The 21,459-nt window shown below is 45.8% G+C and overlaps 1 protein-coding gene across 1 annotated transcript in view; it reads right to left on the bottom strand.

Moving 5' to 3' along the window:
- LOC146866105 (guanine nucleotide-binding protein G(q) subunit alpha) overlaps positions 1-21,141 on the bottom strand; it is a 446,860-nt gene extending 425,719 nt beyond the window's left edge. The window contains exon 1 of the mRNA XM_085633332.1: positions 20,225-21,141. Within this exon, the coding sequence (XP_085489458.1) occupies positions 20,225-20,360 (136 nt within the window). The 5' untranslated portion in view covers positions 20,361-21,141. The remainder of the gene's footprint in view (positions 1-20,224) is intronic.
- Between the last annotated feature and the right edge of the window lie 318 nt (positions 21,142-21,459).

The following is a 21,459-nucleotide window of genomic DNA, read 5'->3' as shown; positions in this document are numbered from 1 at the left end:
TCGAGGACCGCATACTTGACGGACATGTCCCGGACAGCACTATTTCTTTAATTTATAAGAAACTGATTAATCATCGGGCTGACCTCTTGGTGCGCCTTCGGGAGGCTTGGACGGGGGATGGGGTGGAATTGGACGACGAGGACTGGCAGTCTGCACTGTCGTCCCCCAAAGAGGTCGCCATTCCAGCCCGTCTCCGGTTGGTACAGCTTAAGATTCTTCACCGGGTGTATGTGACGGGTCCTCGCTTGGTCTCGATGGGATATTCCGACGATGGGCTCTGTAAGCGGGGTTGTGGGCTCAGTGCCACCTTTCTCCATATCCTGTGGGAGTGCCGCGAGGTGGCGGACTACTGGCGCCGGGTACATACGGTTATGGGACAGGTCACTGGGGTTGTGCTGCTGCCGGAGGTGCGTCGCTGTGTCCTGAATGTGTGGGAGCCCAATGATTACAGCGCGGCTCAGACTCGGTGGGCGGCCCTGGGGAACATGATTGCCAAGAGAGATATAGCGCAGCTTTGGGGTGCCCAGCGGCCGCCCACCGTGTCAGTATGGAAGGAGAATATGGACTGGTGTATGTTCAGGGAGAAGACTGTGTATGTTGCCCGTGGTAAGCCGGGGGCATGGGGCAGAATCTGGGGGCAATGGAATGCTTATCGCGGGGGTATCTGTACGCCCCCCCTGGTGGACACCGATATCGCCATGTCCCCCTGACCCTTGACGGTTCCGGGCACCTTTTGGAATGACTACATATGGACGTTCAGTTCCCTTGGCCCCCCCCCCCCGTCCCCAGCCTCCCGGTACTCCTTCCTTTCGTGTGCTGCTTAATGGTCTGACCTGGAGTTCCCCGGAGGAAGCCTGACCTGCGCCGTTTGTCTTTATGCCTCGCCTTTTGTTTTTCTTTTAGTTTTCTGTGTTTGTTTGATCTAAGTCTCCTGTGCCTCTAGAACTATCCGGACTCACTACGGGGCCGACCCCCGGGAACCGACTGCAGCTTTGATAAATGTATATTTCATTCTGTACTTAGCGGCCGGCCCTGGTGGTTGTAGGCCCGTGCTTGTAATCGAATTATTGTTCAATAAAAACTTTAAAAAAAAAAAAAAAAAAAAAAAAAAAAAAAAAAAGAAGATTGTTCTTACTCTCCAACAATATTAAATTAATGTGCTCCGATCCTGGGCTCCTCTACGAGGCACTATAGAATGATTTCTGTGGCGCCCACCAGAAAAGAGAACCAATGGTAGCTGTCCAAAGGCAACAGCATTGCCAGAAGCAGGTCCACAGCTTAAGTGAGAGGTCGCACTCAGGTGGGGATGCAGAAGTAGAGGCAGCCACCTCGGAGCTTACTAGACCCATAAAGAATCGAAAACGAGGCCGGCTTAGGTGAGTACAATGTGAAAATGGATGGCGGACCACTAGTGCAATATAGGTGAGAGACAGGAGTTGAAAATAAGACTGGTGGGAGGCTCGCAAGAGCCAAAAGAAAAGTGGGAGAGTGGAACCAGGGGCGTAACACAGACCCCCGCATGCCCCAGCTGCAGGGGGCCCCCTCAGCACAGTACTCCGGTCTGAGCGCTATGGATAAAATCCGGAGCAGGGTCCCTCCATGTACGTTGCAGGGGGGCCCCTTAAACTTTCATTACGCCACTGAGCAGAACAAACTGAGATCAGTATGGTGGAGCATTTTAATGATTAGAATGTCTAGATCAGGCTTCTCCAACAAGTAGCTCTTGAACTACTGGTAGTTCTCCAGCTACCTTTAAGTAGCTCTCCTATGTGCTGCCCAACCTTCTAAATTAGAAGCAAACTTAAGTTGGCTCGGAGCACAAAAAAACATATCAAAGAAATTCAATAGTCCATATAGTGTTGCAGTGGTTGAGGTTTCTTTTATTCTCTTTCAAATCTTCATGTAGATTCAGCAACGTTTATAACGTAATGGGAAGTCCTACGAATGCCGCCAAAACGTGTTGAGTCTTATGTTAATACTATACTAGCGACTTCATCAAGGCCGAACAATAGTTCTTCCAAAGTCAAATCCAGTTTCTGAAGATGTACTATCAGCCCCCAATACGTCCAATAGTAACTTTGTAGCGAAGGTACGTATTCAGCAAAATCATGTAGTAGATGCTCCATTTATTAATTTTATCTCCGTAGTTAATCGTAGCGCCGGAGAGTATTCCGGCTGCTCTGTCCAGACGTTCAGCTGGTAAAGTATTAGCACAAGACGAAACATGTGTTGACTTCAATCGTATGGCTTCCTATTACGTCATGAACTTTGCTGAATCTAAGGGAAGATTTTAACCCCTTCGGTGCTCATGACGGAATGGTTCCGTCATGACCCACGGTTGAGCTGTGCTCATGACGGAACCATTCCGTCATGACCACACCCGCGCAAGATTCCGTCAGCACAGCGGCGGAATCTGCGCAGCATCGAAGGGGTTAAAGAGAATAAAATAAACATCAACCATTACAACACTTTATGGACTATTGAATTTATTTGACGTTTTTTGGTGCTCAGAGCCAACTTAAGTTTGATACTTGGTGAGGACGTTGTCCCTCACTGAATGAAAGGGTTGGGTGGCCCCCCTTCCTTGGCTCTTGGAGCACCTGCCATGAACACTTTGCTTCAGACACTTCAATATTCTGATTTGTGCAACTGTTAACCCAGACACTTTCTAAATTGGGAGCTTTTGCTTGGTTGCATGAATATATTTATACCAAAATTAAAGAGAGCGTAATGGAGAGGAAAATGTGTGTATTTTCAAAACTCATAGGCTGATGGTTTGAGAAAAATTATAGACTTTATCAAATATATTTGAAGACGAGATATGAGTGATAAATCAAGCAGCATCAGGGAGACTTACAACTCATATTACTTTGGTACCAGGGGTATTACAGCTATGGCTATTATATATTACCCATGTAGAGGCATTCTAAAGTGATAAAACTTTTTTTTTTTAAATTGCTGGTGGCAACGCTGTCTGTGGCACTGAGGTGATCACTGCTTGTAATATGGCATGGGTGGCCGCTAATGTAATCCTGTGATATACTCAATAGTACAATTGTTGTAAACAGGACACAGGAGGCAGATGGTGAAGAAGTTCCTGTTTATTGCAGTGGATCCTACGGCCTCTCACTCGAGAATGCCAACGTTCTAAGAGGAGCGCCCGCTCCAACATTCTAAAGATGGGCAAGCCCATAAGGCGAGGTAGGGGAGGGGGAAACAGAGGAGGGAGGCAGGACCAAGTTACAACACATCTCCCTGCAAGGCAGAGAAAAAACATGGCATAAATATACAGAAGAAAGTAACCCTTACCGGAGAGGCAGAAGGGGGGACTCATATAACAGTACATTATATCTGCAGGCTGGAGCACAAGGAATACCGTTACACAAGGATGGCATCAGAAGCACAAAATACAGTTCCCCAATAGTTCCCCTCACCTGAAGGCTATCTAACCCATGCGGAAGGGGAGGTTGGTAACGTGGGAACATTAGCGACCCATTTTGTAGTCCAATTGCCAACTTGGAGGTTTCCGTACCCTTGCCACCTTGAGTTCACCCTTATTGGACCTTCCAGTACTATACTCATTCTCGTCGGTGCGGTTGGAACTATTAGTGCTTGGACATCTAGCTATGTTGTCCATGCTCCACGTTCCTCCGTCTTCCAGCACCACTGAATTGTTGTTGACCCTTGTTATCCTCAGAGGTTTGGAAAATGAAGAGATCTTGGATTTAGACAGAGATGGCCTCTTAACGACCACCCACTGGCCTTCACTCCACTTCTTCTGTGAGACTCCCCAGTGACTGTCGTATCTGAGCTTGTACTCTCGTTGATGTTTGTGGGTTTTTTCCAACACAGTATCTCTATCCACCCACACCGGGGTTCCACCGTTTAGCCAGTTGGGCGTGAGTTTGGAACCCGGGTTCCTGCCTTGGAGAGAAACAAACGGTGACACACCGGAGACAGCGTTGGGCGATGTGTGATATGACCACAACATTTTCCTAATGGCTTCCTCCACCGGAACCTGGGAGCTCAGCGCTAGTTGGATGGTGTCCTTTATCATCCTGTTCGCCCTTTCCACCAGTCCGTTGGCTTTGGGACAATAGAGTGGGGTCTGGATGTGTGAAATGGCCAGCGTGGACATGAACTGCTTCATTTCCTCTGAAGTGAATTGAACTCCGTTGTCTGTTATTATGACACCAGGTATGCCTTCCTTGGAAAAAGTGTCCCTCAAGAAATTCAATAGCGACGCTGTGGTGATAGAAGATACCATTCTCGTTTCAATCCAATGAGAGTGGTAGTCTATAAGAACAAACATGAACCTTTGGAATTGGTTCAGTAGATTTAATGGACCAATTATGTCCAATCTCAACTTTTCCCATGGTACGGAAGGCACCTCCACAGGGATTAACGGTGCTTTGCGGACAACTTTGGTTTTGTCACAATAACCGCAGGTTGCACAATTCTTTACTTGATCTTCCACTAGCGAATCCATGCCGGGAAACCAATAGTGTTGCCTGATTTTACTTTTCGTCATGCTTCTCCCTGGGTGGCCCTCATGGGCAATCCGTATTATTCTTTCATACATGTTCTTCGGAGGAATGATCTTACTTCCTCTGCAAATGTGGTTCTCCACAATAGATAATTCATCTTGCACCGGCCAAAAATGGCGCATAGACTCCGGCACTTCCTGCTTGTCGCTAGGCCAACCCCTCCTGATTAAGTTCCTCAGTGTGGCGAAATCACTGTCGTCTCTTATAGATTTCTCCCACTCCTCCTGATTGATGGCTGGAATTTCGACCAACAGGATAGTCTCCTCAGGTGGGTTTTGCATAGGGTTCCCGTTGGACATTGGTAGTCTGGAAAGACAATCCGCTACCCTATTTTCACTTCCAGGGACATAAATCATGGTGTAGTTGAATCCTTGTAGACTCAGCACCCACTTCGATATGCATGGAGTGGTATTTTCCAAGCGTTTGGAGGAGAATAACGGTATTAAGGGTTTGTGGTCCGTCCTCAACACGAACGGGATGCCCCATAAGAAATACTTGAAATGGTTTATGGCCCAGTAGCATGCCAATGCTTCTTTTTCTATAGTTGAGTAGTTCAGCTCAGCATCTCTCAAAGTTCTAGAAGCAAAGGCAATCACTGTCTCTTGACCGTTAATCCTCTGCGTGAGTGAAGCTCCCAAACCCTTCGCGCTGTCGTCTGTGGTGAGAGTCGTTCTAGCATTAGGATTGAAAGCACTCAGAATAGGTGCATCCACAATGGCCTCCTTGATGAGTTGGAAAGCTGATTGGTGCTCTTGCTTCCACTCAAATTCAGACCCTTTCTTCAGCAACTCTCTGAGGGGACGCACCTGATCTGCAAAGTTTTTAACGAACTTCGACATGTATTCCGCCAACCCCAGGAATGATTTGAGTTCCTCCTTGTTGGTGGGTGCAGGGGCTAATTTAACGGAGTCCACCAGACTGGATTTGGGTTTGATTCCTTCACTTGAGATGGTGTGACCTAAATAAACTACAGATTCCACCCCTATTTTACATTTGTCTTTCTGGGTGGTGAAACCCGCCTTACTAAGTCTGATCAACACTGCTTCCAGGGTTTTATTGTGTTCTTCTGCTGAGGAACCATGAATCAGGATGTCGTCCTGGAAACAGAGCACCTTTCCCAGACCTTGCAGAATGTGCTGCATGACCCGTTGAAACACCGCTGCCGCGGATGCCAGGCCGAAAGGCAGTCTGGAAAATTGATAAGCTCCATGCGGGGTTATGAAAGAGGTGAGGGGCTTAGAATCCGGGTGGAGAGCGACTTGGTGGTACGCCGATGATAGGTCAAGCACTGTAAAAACTTTGGCTCCATGGATGGCAGACAGCATTTCATTGATGTTGGGGAGGGGATGTCGGTCAACCCAAATGTTGGAGTTCAAGTCCCTAAGGTCAACACACAGCCGAATCCCTTTGTTACCCCCTTTGGCTGCTACCACGATGGGCGCCAACCATTCAGAGCTCTCAATCCTCTCTATGATTTTGCATTCTTCCAACCTGTCCAGTTCCTTCTTAAGCGGTTCCCTCGTCAACAGCGGGATAGACCTAGGTTTGTGGATGATAGGTCTGGCATTGGCTTTAAGCTTGATTTTGTGGAGGAAACCTTTCAGGAGTCCGAGTTTATCAGTGAACACCTCTGGGAACCGATTGCAGATTTCCATTCCAACACTGGCCCTGTCGATAAGGTACACAGGTTCCGGCGCGTTGGGGTCCAATTTGATTCCTAAATCCTTTTGGTGTTTCCACCCTAGTAGGTTGGACCCATTCCTTGTGATGTAGACTTTTCCCACAGTTGATCTGTCCTTAAAGTTGATGTTCATGAGTCGCATTCCCACCAGTGGTATGGGATCTTGATTATAACCTCCTGGTTTGATGTCTGGAGGTGAGAGACTATACCCACTTGTTCCAGAATTAGCCAGAAACGTGGCTTCATTTACGAGTGTATATGGGGAACAGGAGTCAGCGTAGACCTCATACTTAACATTGTCCAAAAATATTTCACACTTTGGGTAGGAAGTGCTGTTGCAGTCTGCAAAATTGGAAACCTGGAAAACTATATCCTCGCTAGGTAGTTGTGGTTCATGCTCACTGCCAATCATGTGGGTGACACTGATCTTTGCATTGTGGCATACTTTCGAGAAATGGCCTCTCTTCTTGCATTTGCTGCATACAACCCCTTTTGCGGGACAATTTACACTGTTGGCTAGATGATTGGGATTCCCGCACCTGTAACATTTTGGCTTGTTCCCTGATGTAGTATGAACTTCAGGACTGGAGGGGGCATGTTTGTGTTTGTAGTCTTTATTGGAAATCTTGTTTACACTGTTCTCCACCACTTGTTTTACCTCCACGGCTTCCTTCATTTCGTTCATACAGTATGCTGTATGTTCTATGCTCTTGGCAATATCGATTGCATGTTTTAAGTCCGGGGCTTCTGCAAGAAGTCTTTCTTGGATCTTCTTGTTACTGGTACACCTTACAAGCTGATCTCTAATTAGTGACTCAGTTAACGTGCCAAACTCACATGTAGAGGCTAAACCCCTCAGGACAGCAATGTAATTTATCACCTTTTCATTTTTTCCCTGGATGCGCAAAAAAAATTTGTGGCGTTCCAACACAATATTAATCTTGTCTCCGAATTGAGCTTCTAGTTTCAACAGTGTTAACTGATATACATCATTATGGACGTCCCCCTCGCCTCCTACACCCTCATTAGCATTTTCAACAATGGCATCAGGCAAGTCATCAAAAATATCCCTCCCGTGCTTTCCCAGATTGTGCAGCAGGACATGTTGTTTACGCACAGCGGAAAACCTATCCCCCCCGATGGCAATCAGGTAGGATTCGAACAGGTTTATCCATTTTTTCCAAGGGATAACGGGATCCTCACAATCATCCAGGAATGGAGGGGGTTGAGACATTGCAAATGCGGACATTGTGAAGAGCGGGAAAGAAGAAATAAGGTAAGGGAGGAGAGAGAAGGAAATAGAGTGAGGGAAGGGAGAGAGTGAGGGTGAAAGGAAAAGGATAGCAAAATAGGCAAAAACGATAGTAGAATAAGTCGCCCTAGTCAAAATACCAGTGATCCCGCCTTCTATGCAATGAAAAAGAATCAAATACAAACATCCATAACTTGCGTGAGCTGAGCCTGTCAGCGATAACTATTGGCAGGCTGGATGATGAAGGAAGAGTTTTGTATGTGCAGTTAAAGTTTCATCCAGCAGAGGGAGCAGTAACGGAGAAAACAGGGATAAGTGTCTCAGCACAGAGCGGTCTCCGAAGCAAGCGTTCAGTCAGAGGAGGGGCTGAAACGCACGCGAAGGAAGAGTGTTCTGAGAGGAACAAAGGGCGACGTCGACGGTGCCAAAACAGGAACCCAGAAGGCAGACACACTCCCGCTAAGGGAACGAGCAGCTCACAGTTTGCGGCGCACAGCTGAGGAAAAGCAACCTGTCATCACGGTAAACGGCTTCTCTCACATTCCGCGCTGATCCCAATGACACCAGGGCAGCTCACAGTTTGCGGCGCACAGCTGAGGAAAAGCAACCTGTCATCCACGGTAACCGACTTCTCTCACATTCCCAATGACACCACCATCGGACGGCAAGCTTCGGCCCTTGTGACCATCCCGGGAGCAACGGTCACTTCACTGGCACAGCGTCGAACACCTCATCACACGGGGACTCACCACTGGTCCAGAAGGAGTACAGGTCGCTACCACATACAGCCTGGATCGCCGATCACCACAGCTGCCGGCGAAGGATCGCCACGGAGAACAACCCTCAGGCAAGGTTCCAGACAGTGGCAGCTACCGCCAACAGGGGAGAAGCGCTAGGAGGCTTGACAGGCCACTCTCCACACAAGGTCAGAAACGGTGTCGGAATCGATCCCCCTGGAAGCAGGAAGGGGAAGGGACCACCGTCAGGCAGGATCGATGAGAGGCAGAAGGCACTGGGGGAAGGATCCAGACCGTCCCCAGCACGGTAGGTTAACTCGTCGCCAAAATAAAGTGTTGTAAACAGGACACAGGAGGCAGATGGTGAAGAAGTTCCTGTTTATTGCAGTGGACCCTACGGCCTCTCACTCGAGAATGCCAACGTTCTAAGAGGAGCGCCCGCTCCAACATTCTAAAGATGGGCAAGCCCATAAGGCGAGGTAGGGGAGGGGGAAACAGAGGAGGGAGGCAGGACCAAGTTACAACAACAATGGTAATAACAGTAGCTTGAGATGATATTCATTGAACATAAGTAGTTCTTATAAAAGAAAAGGTTGGAGACCCCCCTGGTGTAGATGTATTCCAAACTCTCCCCTATAGTGATTTAGATGGTACTGGGGTCCTGTTAAGACACCCTCGCCTCGGGCAACCAGAGTTCAATTGACTTTCTGGTGCCGTGCCTCCCCACTGAATTATGCCCACAAGTCTTGTGCCACCTTGAAATAAATACCTTCATAAAGCTGAGAAGGGTGCTGGAAAGCTAAACTTTCAGTAGACCGGTATTAAGAATCTGTGATTGAGGCACTGACACCTTCCTGATTTACCTCTTGACAGTCGGCACCCTCCACTTAGGTGTTAGGGGGCTCACTTGTGTGACTGCAGCCCTGCACTGACTGGCTGCCAATATTTAAAATAACAAGCAGGCAAATTAGATCAGTGACGTTTGGGGGCGATCATTGGGACAAGCCGAGACACTCTCTGGAGCAAAACCCCAAACCTCGGTGCAAACAGAAATGGGCAAAAAAAAAAAGTGAAGCTGCTACCTCTATTACAACAAGCATTGAAAATGCAATAGGCCTCGCCTTTTATTAAGATAAAGCCATTTGCTTTGCTAATGGTATTATATAGCAAAGCAAATGACTTTAACTTAATAAAAGGCGAGGCCTATTGCATTTTTAATGCTTGTTTTAAACTCACAAGGGTTCTGTTTCTTTAAGGAACAATCTTCCTGCGTTTACATTGCACGGGGCTGAGGCTGCTGCTTTTCATTCGCTCGCTCCGCCCTTAGATAGCTGTTGCCTCGGCCACTAGCTCGTAATCATGGTGCGTAAACTGAAATTCCACAAGCAGAAGCTTCTGAAGAAGGTTGACTTCATCAGCTGGGATGTATATGAGAACTTGCACGAGGTGAAGGTGATGAGAAGGTTTCACCTGGAGCGAAGGGAAGATTACACCAAGTGAGGCTAAGCGCAGCGCGATTGGGCCAGGGTTAACCGAGAGGAAGCGGAGCAGACTCTTTTTGGGGCGGGTACTTGTATTTTTATAGGTTTATGTTTAAAGAGTTACTTATTTTCTGGTGATTTATTGAACTACATGTTTTGTTGTACAATTGAATTATATTTCTGGATGCGCTTGCACACGAGTTGGTAGTGCGCCGCCATGACAGGTGCTGGCGAGAATTGTCTAACAGAGATAAACAGTGGGCTAGAAAGATTCAAATGTGGCAGCCATCTTTGAATGGCAGCGAATCGAGGATACTGAATAGCTAATGTGATTGAATGTGGCGTGGAGTGCGTTTGGACTAATTCTTTAGTCATTGGTACAGACATACTGAACAGTTAGTTACGCGCTTGCAATTTACTTCATACCGAATCTTCTTCAAACCATGCACATTAACTTGAGTTTTTAAATAATATTGACTAAGAATTGTGCTGTTCACGTGTTGGACACTTTCAACATTAGTGTGGCGAGTCTTGAAAAATGGCGGAATCTTGTGAGTCTACTGTGCCTTCCTGCGCCTAGAACGAGGCATTTCAATAAGTCCTCCAAATTGTTCTACGCTGTGCTACCACCTTTTATTAAGCGGACGGTAAAGAATACAACATACATGCCAATAGACCCGCTTCAACTGCTGCAGCGCCTGACCGGGAGGAGTGAGCCCGGGCCCCCGACACTGCAGGCGGGCGCTGCAACGCCAACAACAACTCTCTTTTAGAGCGTCCCAGTTGGACTGCCTCGCATTACTGGTTTCTTATCCTTATGGGGCCATGTGTTTGGCCCCATAAAGATAAAAAACCTTTTACGCCATCAGTAAGTCGGGGCAGCCAGTCCAACTGGGACGGCTCTAAAAGAGAAAAGTGTACGTCACGAGATGCTCATTTCCAATGGCTGGCCACCGTTTAGCATAAACGGTGACGCCAGCCAATGGAAAGGAGGGGCGGGGCTTAAAGCCCACTACAGAAATCCAACCTAAAACGTTAAATCTCGCCAGCGAGACTGCGCATGTCTGCGCAGTCTTACGCCAGGCAAGACCTAAAAAAGGACCTTCAAACTTGCCTGGGAGATTTGCATAATAAAATAGAGAGAGATGGGGAAAGTCAGAGCATCGCCACGATCAACATATAAATGAAGAGAAACATTAGGTCTGAAATTACACTAAAGACTTGTTGCAGAACTTTTGAACTCAATGAGCAAATTGTGTCTCTTGTGAGAAACTCGAGAACATATGAGACAAGATTGAGACAGGGGATGTCTTGAATGGGATATTATAGCTATCTATGTCTTTTAGGTAGTGGGGTATGTGCGAACTAGGTTTAGAACATATCCACAGATTTCAATCCAAAAGGTATAGCCACTACAACACCAGGGATGCATCGAATCCCTTCCCATTCTGGAGTTACTCTGAGAGACACAAGGTGGGGTGAAGGGGAGGAAAGTGAGCCCAGGAAGGTATTTCAGTGAGTGTTGAATAGATTTAATCAAACCAGAATTTATAGGCAATGCAATACTCCATCAAGTCTATAGTTAGGATTATAATGTGGAATATAAGAGCCTTGAATTCCCACATTAAGTGCTATTAAGATATGGAAAGAAGTGAAGGAAGTTCTCTCTGATGTATGTGACTACAGGAGGTTCAGTTGAGATCCTCCGATACCCACCTGATGAAAAACAAGTTTTACCCCACCCAGTACTCTGCAGGAAAAAAAACTAAAACAAACATCGGGATATGGATCTAGATTGGCTACATGAAGACTTTCATTTTCAAGAACCCGGGGTAGTACGAGATTTAGCAAAAGGTTGTTCTATATAATTAGACGGCCTGCACCAGGAGGTTAGCTTTAATATCATCAATGTCTGTGCTACAAACTGTGGTCAGGAACATTATCTAATATTGTGGCCATGACCAGAGAGCCTTATCTGGGTCGGTAACATTAACTTAGCCCCTAATGCACAGTTAGACAGAAATCCACACAATAGGCATGTGCAAGGAACCAAGTCAGTATTTGAAACAAGAACAGAATGACATGAGACTTGTAAACAAACCTATGAAGAGACAAAACATTTGATGAGAATGAGTTCACCTTTTTTCACATGTACACAGATATTATTCAAGGATAGCTCTAATGTAAGGAACACAAGACTAGATACCACTAGCTCAATCTTGCATGGCACACTAGCTGAACATAATGTTAGTGTGGGAATTAGAACAACAACAGAACAAAAAGGCAATAAATGTAAGTTTGATGAATTCCTAATTCAAGACTGGCTGATTACGCAAGCGCAGAGGGATACAGTACAATACATTTCAGAAAATTATAATGGTGAAGTATACCACATTATTCTTTGGGATACCTTCAAAGTTATGATTTGAGGATGATTCATATTGAAAATCGCAAAATAATGCCTAACAAGGAAAGCCTGTAGGAAGTTCCTGGTAACGGAATAGGCACTAGAGGACAAAAACCATAGAACCTTAGATTAATTCAAAGTCTTGCAAAAGGCAACTTCCCTGAGAGGTAAAATTAATCTCAAATATATACCAAAAAAATCAGAGAAAGCATTATTATGCTTATAGCAACAATTTTACGGAAAGGCAAATATGACCAACTTACTCCTAGATTGAAGATAAGACTACAAATTGTGTCTAGGAGAACTCCTACCCTCCTAGGGACTAAAGGTAATCCCTTTAGCAGAAAAAAGGAAAGGATTAAGGCTTTCCGAGATTACTATACTAACTTTAATCGTGAAGAATTGGTAAAAGCAGAAGAGGTTGATGCCTTAATAGGTGCAGACCAATATCCTAGGTTGACTGAAGCCAACTGCGAAAGCTTGGTATCTATTGAGGAGGTCTCAAAGGTCATTCCTAAACTGCAAGCCAATAAGTCCTGAGGCCAAATAGCCTGACTCACAGGTTTTACAAACAGTTCCGATCAGAGCTCTCGCACGATTACTTAAGCTGACATCGCACCTCTCTGACCCCCTTCTCTCCTCTTGTTGAAAATCTCAGACACATTATCCTAACATGGACTCACTTCATTAACTTCTCCTTATCCAGTGTCTGCATGCTGGCCTCCCTTAAACTCGGCCAAGTCATCCCCCTCATCAAAAAGCCAGATGCCGACCCGAATGACCTTAACAATTACAGACCTACAACTAACCTCCTGCTCCTAGCCAAAACTATTGAAATATGGGTGTTCTCTCATCTTAACCACATTAAAAAAATTCAACTTATATGACACCTTCTAATCTGTGGTCAAGAAAGGCTGCAGTACAAAGACTGCAATATTAAAATTATCGATGATTTACACAGATCTCTAGATGATGGTCAGGCCTGCCTCCTGGACCTCTCGGCGGCCTTTGATACAGTAAACCACCTTCACAGCATGCAGGTATCAACTGTACTATCCTCCAGTGGTTTGCCAGGTACCTGAACCAAATATCTCACCTAATCAAACTAAACAATTCCACCTCCCCATCAGTATCAGTCTCACAAGGAGGTTCCGAAGGATCAATTCTGTCCCCTGCCCTATTGAACGTCTATATGGAACCCCTTGCAGTGATCTTGTAACAAGCCAGAATTGCCTACCATCTGCCTATCTTATACTGATGAGACCCACCTATACGTTAAAATCTCGTCATCTGAAGATATCCAGCACCTAAACAACACTCACTCCATGGTACAATCCTGGCTGACCAACAACCACTTAAGGCTTAACCCCAACAAAACCTAACTCCTCCTCATCCAACCAAATGGAAAGTCCTATACTGCCCATAACTGGCTTGACAACCAAACTATGTTAAACTGTAATCTATCTATCTCCAACTCTGTTAAATCACTAGGGATTACACTTGACAAAAACTTGAGCATGAAAGACCATATTAATGCCTCAGCAAAAAGCCCCTTCTACATGTTGAAACACCTAAAAAAAAAAAAATCAACCCACCCCAACCCCGCCCTTGAAGACCGAAAGACCGTAGTGCAATCTCTAGTCCTGTCCAAGCTGTACTACATCAATGTAACAATCACTGGTAACCCAAGAATCCACCTTATCCCTTTGAAATCCACACTCAACGCAGCGGCTAGACTTCTCTGGGGAGGGCCACTATGATCACATCACTCTCACACTTAAACTCAAATGGCTACCAATCAAAGTGAGAAGTATATTTAAAGTGGCCTGCATAACCTACAAAGCTCTGTACACTGAAAAACCAAACTACTTTGCAAACAAACTATCAAAAGCTGGCCGAAAGAAGCCTCTGCAAAGCTCAAACACCCTACTTCTGATTCCACCCAAATTTAAGAAAGAAAAATCACTCACCCGTTCCTTCTCTGGAAATGCGCCCCAGAATTTGGAATGCACTCCCACAGGATCTACGTGACAATCATTCCTACACTTCAACAAATACATCAACCCTCCCTCCTAATATAATTGACCTGCCTTGATGCACTTCTCCCCCAGCCACCAAAGAGCCTGAACATCACTCCCTCTGTGAACAACTGTGTGTTTCTTCCTCCAACTTCTGAAATAAGCGACCATGGATACCTCAGAGCTATTATATATTATTACCCTGTATGCCTACAATGTTCTTATGTATTCCTTGTAAATGATGCTCCGCCATCTCTGTAAAGCGCTCCTATACCCTCGAATCAAGTTTGCGCTATATAAAACTCAATAAAATAAAAATAAATAAATTACTAGACCCTTTTAACTCTTTTCTCTATTCACAAATAGTAATTCCCTCGATGGCTGAAGTAAACATTACCATTGTGCACAAACAAGGCAAACCCGCTAATAAGTGTGAGGTACATCGACCTTTAGCACTTTTGAATTCAGATGAGAACATTTTTCTGATTCTACTAACTAACAGATTGATGCCCCATGGGCTATACCTTTTACAACCAGACTACTCTGGATTTATCCCCGAAAGGCAAGCTGCTGATAATATTTGAGTGTCCTTCATCCTACAGAAAAGGATAACTTTAGGAAAATCTAGGTTATTTCCTTAGGTGCTGGAAAAAGCATTCGACAGTCAACTGGGTATTTCTCTCTAGGGTCTTAGTGGGGATAGGTCTGCCCAATAGTGAATTGTCATAGTATACCGAGTTAGCGCAGAGGGGGTTTCCCCTGGCTAGAGGGACGCTGCAGAGATTACCCATCTCCTCTTTTATTTGCACTTGTTAAAGCAGCCGTAAAGCTAAATGTGCTACCTAGGTTATCATACATGTGCCAGGCCCTTTTAATAGTCCCCCCCAAAAAAGTACACGAAATCCTCTGATCTAAAGTGCCAGAATGGCAGTGAGAGAGGCAGCAGCGATGATAGCCTGTTGCTAGTGGGGGGGGGGGGGGGGGTCCTTTAATTAGGACGAAATCCCATCACCCATAGAAGTGGTATGCTTCATCATCAGGGATTCTCCTCTTGGCGGAGACTCCTAGCCCCGGTGGGTGATGGGATTTCGTCCTAATTAAAGGACTCCCCCACTAGCAACAGGCTATCATCGCTGCTGCCTCTCACACTGCCATTCTGGCACTTTAGACCCAAGGATTTTGTGTACTTTCATTAATATTTGGGGAATCTTTCCTCGCTGGTCTTTAAACTTCCCTCGAACCCCCTCCTCCCGTTTGCGTTATTGCATTTTAATAGTCCAACAACAAAATAAAATGTCTGAAAATCTATACGTCAAAACACAAACACCTTTATGTTGCAAGCTACCCTAGATTCCTTAAAGCCATTACCATTACCTTGGGAAAATGGTAGAATCTCTTGGTCTAATGGCTCAGCCGATTGGCAGAGGTAAAGCTACATAGGTTATCTTACATTTTTTAGGGCCTTCCAGTAAAATTTCCAGATAGGGACATGAAGGCTACGCAAAGGGCTATGGATTATTTTGTGTGTGCTGGGAAAGGAGCATGTATTTCCAGGAAAACACTGAAAGAGAACAAGAGATCTGGTGGATTGGGCCTGCCACGTGAAAAGATATCATCATGCATCTCTGTAATGAGGACTTTTTTTTTTTTTAGAGGTCTCTGTATGTGACAGAGCATCAATGGATATATATGGATGCTGAAGTGGCGGGCCGAGTTCCAAGGGCATCCTGAGGCCACCAGTATTTTATTGGTCATAGATTTACCACCCAGCAACGTGGGATCCAATCACAAGAAGTCAGAGGTTGACTATTATCTTCCCCCTACACCCCACTTTTGTACAACCCAGACTTCTCTCCGGGCACTTAAAAAGCACCTTTGAGAGATGGTCAAAAGAAGGATGAAGAATGCTTATAACCCCATATCAGGGGTTCAATAATAAACTTAATTCAAAGCAAAAAAAAACAAAATTAGATATTGATTGTATAAGCGCTACTGTCAGCTGAGGCATTGGGCTTTACATCAAGAGAACAAGGCGGCGGCAACAAAATCCTTTACTGTATGGGATAAACTGTTACCTACACTAGACCCAAAGGTCTCATTTCAAATATTTGTGCGGTTCTTAGAGATGTGGGCTAAAATGGGCATATATGAGAAAGTTGGAAGTATTTTAAAATCGCACATATCTATGCATCAATGCAAAAACTGTGTGCTGATATTCCCTATTTGTGTAAGAGTGCGCAGAACAGGGAATCAATGTGCAAACGTGATGGTATGGCAAGTTACTCCACTGAAATTGAAACAAATATATGGGAAAACGGGAGGGAAGTGTTGGAGGGAATGTGGGCGGGGGGGGGGGTGAACTGCACATGCGGAAGTCTTGTTCAAGATTAAAATTCTTTTGAAAGGATGGTTTGAGTCCTCCTGAGGATACAAGAGTGGGTTAGTAATTCAGGGACACAACTGGCATGGAAAATTGACTAGTGAGCTCAAAGATATGGAAGGTAAATATAAAAGCACATGACCCCTTCTAGCAGACTACTTGATGGGTATGGTTTTGGTGTACAGCTGTCTAGATGTGTTAAAGTCATGGCAACTTTTTGACAAGCCCAATGAGTTGGCCCATACAGTGTTGGAAAAATAATAAATGAAAGGTGATGTGGTGGATGTTATAACAAGAAGTAAACTTGCCAAAGTTTTAGCTTCTTAACTCCCTCTAAGAGGGGGAGATGGGGAGCTGGGGAGCTGGGTGGATGGGAGGGAGTGAAGGGACAACAGGTGTCTAAAAATATTTACACACAAAAAAAAGACATGTTGCGGAAATGTTTATTCATCTGCTTCAAGATCAAATAGGCTTATGTTTGAGCCAACTATAATTTCAAAATATTTACATTTGTTTTGTTCACAAAACAATCCATGACCTTTGACCTGCTTAGTTACAGAGCAAATGGAAACTTAACCCTACAGCAATCTAACATTCTTACTGGTACTGCTCATCGAATTTCATTATTTTCTGGCTTTTGGATTTGGTACTTGTCTTCAACTCCCCTCACCACCACCCATAATTACCATCTGCTTATGGAACAAAATGTCAGAGATCCGTCCCTCCACTGTTAACTGACCCTCGAAAAATTATTTAAAACAAAACCACTTCATCAAAATGTTTCAATGTATTTCTCATCCTTACCTGCCTCTTTGCTCTGTTTCACACCACAAAGGATCACTTAATGTTTACATAATAGAAGTACTATAAATAAATAAATCATGCAGGTTCTAGAAACAACTCTAACCATTCCTATGCCACAGGGCCTTTCAGCACCCCCTGTTGCTCCGCTCCACTGCTATTTCTTACAACAGTTCTTGCTTATTCTGCCATCTAAGTCTGTAATACATATTTGCAATGCCCAGTGGCAGCATATATCGCTCTTGAAAGCAAGTGATCAAAACTCTAGACATTTGGAGATACCAGGACACAACAAATATAGGCCACTTGGCAGAGCAACAATGGGAGATGGGAAACCCAAATAATTGGGCCTGTTGTATGGACACCGCCGCCTCATCACAAAGCCTTTAACATGGTGTTGTCCTTCCAAGATGGCAGTGACGCCCTAGCTAGACTTCAAAACAGTAGCATCCCTTAAATTAACCAGTACCGTTGGTAAACTTGGTGTTCAGCGTAGCTGTATAGCATTAATGATAAGTTGTATTAGCTTTTATTATAGATACATTGAGATAGTGCTTCATACCCCTGACAAGGCACCAAAAAGCTACGATGGACAGGTAGCAACTTACTATGTAGGCTCTGCTTGGTTTGAAAGAGACAGGTTTGTGCTGAGACCTATGAATGAAGGTGTTCACTGGCAATATGTTTCTGCGTCTGGGCATGTGGTGGAGCGAAAAGGAGTTTGAGGCCTCTTCAGCTTGAAAAGCATCATTGTGTTTGGTTGGAGGGTTGTGGGAATTCAAGTGGGGCCTATGTGGAAACTTTTTTGGTGCAGTGCATGCTTGACAGTGGCTCTACTAAGTGAGATATGGCTCTGGTTCTTGGGTGCTCCATTCATGCCCACCATGTGATGCAGAATGGTTCTGTACCTTGACCCTGGTTGGCGCAATCCTTTTTACCCTGAGTGCCATGCGCAGTAAAGTCCTGCCTTCCCGAAGTTGAGCCTGATAGCAATACAGGGAGTACCTCCAGATGCATTGATAAAGGCAAATCTAAGCACCTTTCCTACATACAGCTTATAAATATAAATCTCCTTCGGTCCCTATATCGCGAATCAGAGTCTGCTTTGGGTAAATTGGGGAGGACAGATCAGGACCGGTAAAGTTTAGGTCTACTGCACACCACGCTTTCGATAAATATCAGTAAAGGATGCCATGCCACCTCATTGTTCAGGGCGAATCACTAAAGTGAGGTTAAACTTTCCCCCCAAGGCGAGAGGGCAACACGCTCATTGATCACACCTAGCAAGACATTTAACAAATACAAAGGTCTGACCGACAACTATTGCCTCTTGGTATCGACTTCCTCCACCTGCTAAGCACTCCGGCGAGTAAAGTTGCTGCAATGGTGCCAGTCACTGCGTCACGCTTGTAATGCACTCCAAAACGTTGATATTAAATCAATGTAAGGAGTTAGGCCTGCGCGTGGCCTTTTTGAGAGAGTGGGAAACAACTTAACAGGTCTGTTCATTCGCAGACAATTGCAGATGGTCAGAATGACTGCCTATAATCAATGAGTGATCCCCATCTGCAGTAGGTCCTCCAACAATAAGAAATACATCGAATTTTAACAGAACCCCTCCCAAGCCATGCTGCAAACAAAGATTCCATGCAGTTTGATTCTCACAATGCAAACAGTATAGGATTTGACATCTAATGCTGTAGTAAATGCAAAAATGTAAAAGTAGATATAAGACATATGCTTTTCAATGCTTATATATCAGTTATAGTACCCTAACCATCAATAATTTAAATGATAAAATATTAAATGCAATAGGTATCATGGGCCTTGAAAGCAAGATGACAATTCGAATATTTATGCAAACGCAAGGAGAGATCATATTGATATATTTCAAGGACCCATTCATCTCGAAAAGTTACTTCATTATGACCATCCAGGGCGTACCATTCTCGAGACAAAATGGGTGCATTCGAATCCCACTGTACACCATCGCCTTCTGTAACACGGGCTGCGTTTCCATCCGCCCTTACAGTGGTCTCCTCATCTGGGCCTTGGTTGTGTGCAGAGTAATGCACACACAGAAGGCAGCCATGCCAAGGCACTACACGACAACGGAGACATGAAAGGCCATGCGTGACGAGGCATGTGCGAATAAACTCGACCTGCACCAAAACGTGTATCAACTTACAAGCCCGACGCATGTTATCTGTGTTTTGCGTTTGCCATCTTTCTTCCCACATTCCAGGCGCCCGCTCGTGTTTCCTGAGGGCCTAGAAATCCACATCCAACCCCTTTCAAGCAGCCACCGCTGCCTCGCATGCATAAGGGCAGGAAGTGTGGTATGTTTCTGCTCCCCGTTACAACGACAACCCACATTTTGGTGGAACTTAACAAGCGTGTCCACCGAGTGTGAGAAATCAAGTATCGCTTTGTATGCAATGAAATCTGAAAGATACCAACACAGACACAGCAGCACCACTCCCTAATCAGAGCGGATGGCTCGAAAACGCCCTCTCTGAGGCGTACCGAAAGCATCGCGCACACAGGGATGTGTGCAAAGAAAACATGCACACATCCCTTACTTTACGACCCTGCTGTGCACAGGCATTGACACAAGAGCCAGTGCCCACACGCACTGTGTGCCCTCGGTCGAGGACTGTGCCAGCCGCGCCCCCTCCCCTCCCGCAGGCTAAAGACAGCAAGGCAGCATTGTGAAAGAAACACATAAATCACTAGTCCTCAAGTGTGACGTTCAAGCATTTTTACTACCATGGTTTAAAATTCAGGGAAGGGAGCGGGGATAGGGGATTGAGGAGTGGCCGGCAGGGCTGAGGAATGGACTAGTACACGAAACATGTTGGATCTGGGGCTAGGCGGAGCAGGAGGGGGCGCTAGCCGCAGCCCGCCCGCTGTCACTTACCCAGCAGCAGCAGCTTCAGCTCCCGGCGGGCGTCCCGTTTGTCCCTGCGGAGCTGCCGTTCGATCTCGTCGTTTATCCGCCGGGCTTCCTTCGCCTCCTCGCTCAGGCAGCACGCCATGATGGACTCCAGAGTCATTTTTCCTCCCGACAGCCCACCCAGCAGCCACCACCACCACCTCCCCTACCACCACCACCTAAAAAAAAAAAAAAACTGCGAGAAGCCCCCGCTTTGCAAACGCTGGCCGGCGCCCTAGGGCCACAGCAGCAGCGAGCGCAGAAGCCCCCCGTGTAACGCGGGGATCATCCACACCGAGGGGGGCACGAAACACCCAGTAAATCGGTCCTGCTGCTGCTGCCTCTCTCTGTCAGTCGCCTGGTCCAACTCCTCCTCCGCCTCCTCCTCTCTAAATCATGCAGCAAACAACATGGAAACATCCACGGGAGCACAGCAGAGAGACGAGCACGGCTCCCCTCCCACCCACCTTTTTTTCTCTCTATTTTTTTTTCCCGCTACACCCCCCCTCTTGTCAGGAGTCACTAATATGAGCTTCCTTTCAGAAAAAAACGCAACAGCATCTGCCCCTCCTCACAAAAAAAATCCTTGTCAAACGCTAATAGGGCTAATCACCGCCCCCACCCCCTCTCTTCTGCTCACACGTTTATTTCCTTCTCCTTGCAATTCAGAGACGGAATCCTCCGAGTTGATTGTTGTATCGCTATATATTTTTCCTTCTGACTGAAATTTTTATCAATTTCGTGGCTTCGCTTTAGCTTGGTCGCTATTGTCTGTTCCTGTCCTCCTGACTGCTCTATTCACGGGCTACTTCCTCCTTCCCTTTTTGGTGTGTGTGGGGGCAGACAGGAATTGGAAGGATCCAAGTGTACAATATGTATCCTCCAGCACAGCCTGCCTTTGCAATGGTGTTGCTCCCGGGCGTGGTAAAGCAGAATATGGCGGATCTTTCTTTCCAATCCACTAGAAAGGGATACAGTTAGGAAGAGAGAGAGAGAGAGAGGGAGAGGGGGGAAACCGGGAATCGACATCAGAAATCCGCCCAGCGCGCGCATAGCAGAAGAACAGTCTTAGAAGGGAGTGCAGCGGGTATTTTTCATGTTAGAGCATTGCCGGTGACACATGTTAAGAGGCTTATTTGGGGGGGGGGGGGTGAGGTGGGGGTGCTTTACAAAGCAGCAACATGCCTTTTGTAATACATGTCATTTTGTTTTCCCCGTCT

This window comes from Triturus cristatus, chromosome 2_1 (genome assembly GCF_964204655.1).
Source record: "Triturus cristatus chromosome 2_1, aTriCri1.1, whole genome shotgun sequence".
In the NCBI taxonomy this organism is placed as follows: Eukaryota; Metazoa; Chordata; class Amphibia; order Caudata; family Salamandridae; genus Triturus; species Triturus cristatus.
The sequence above is the reverse complement of the archived record's forward strand: the minus strand, read 5'-3'. Positions and strand labels throughout refer to the sequence as shown.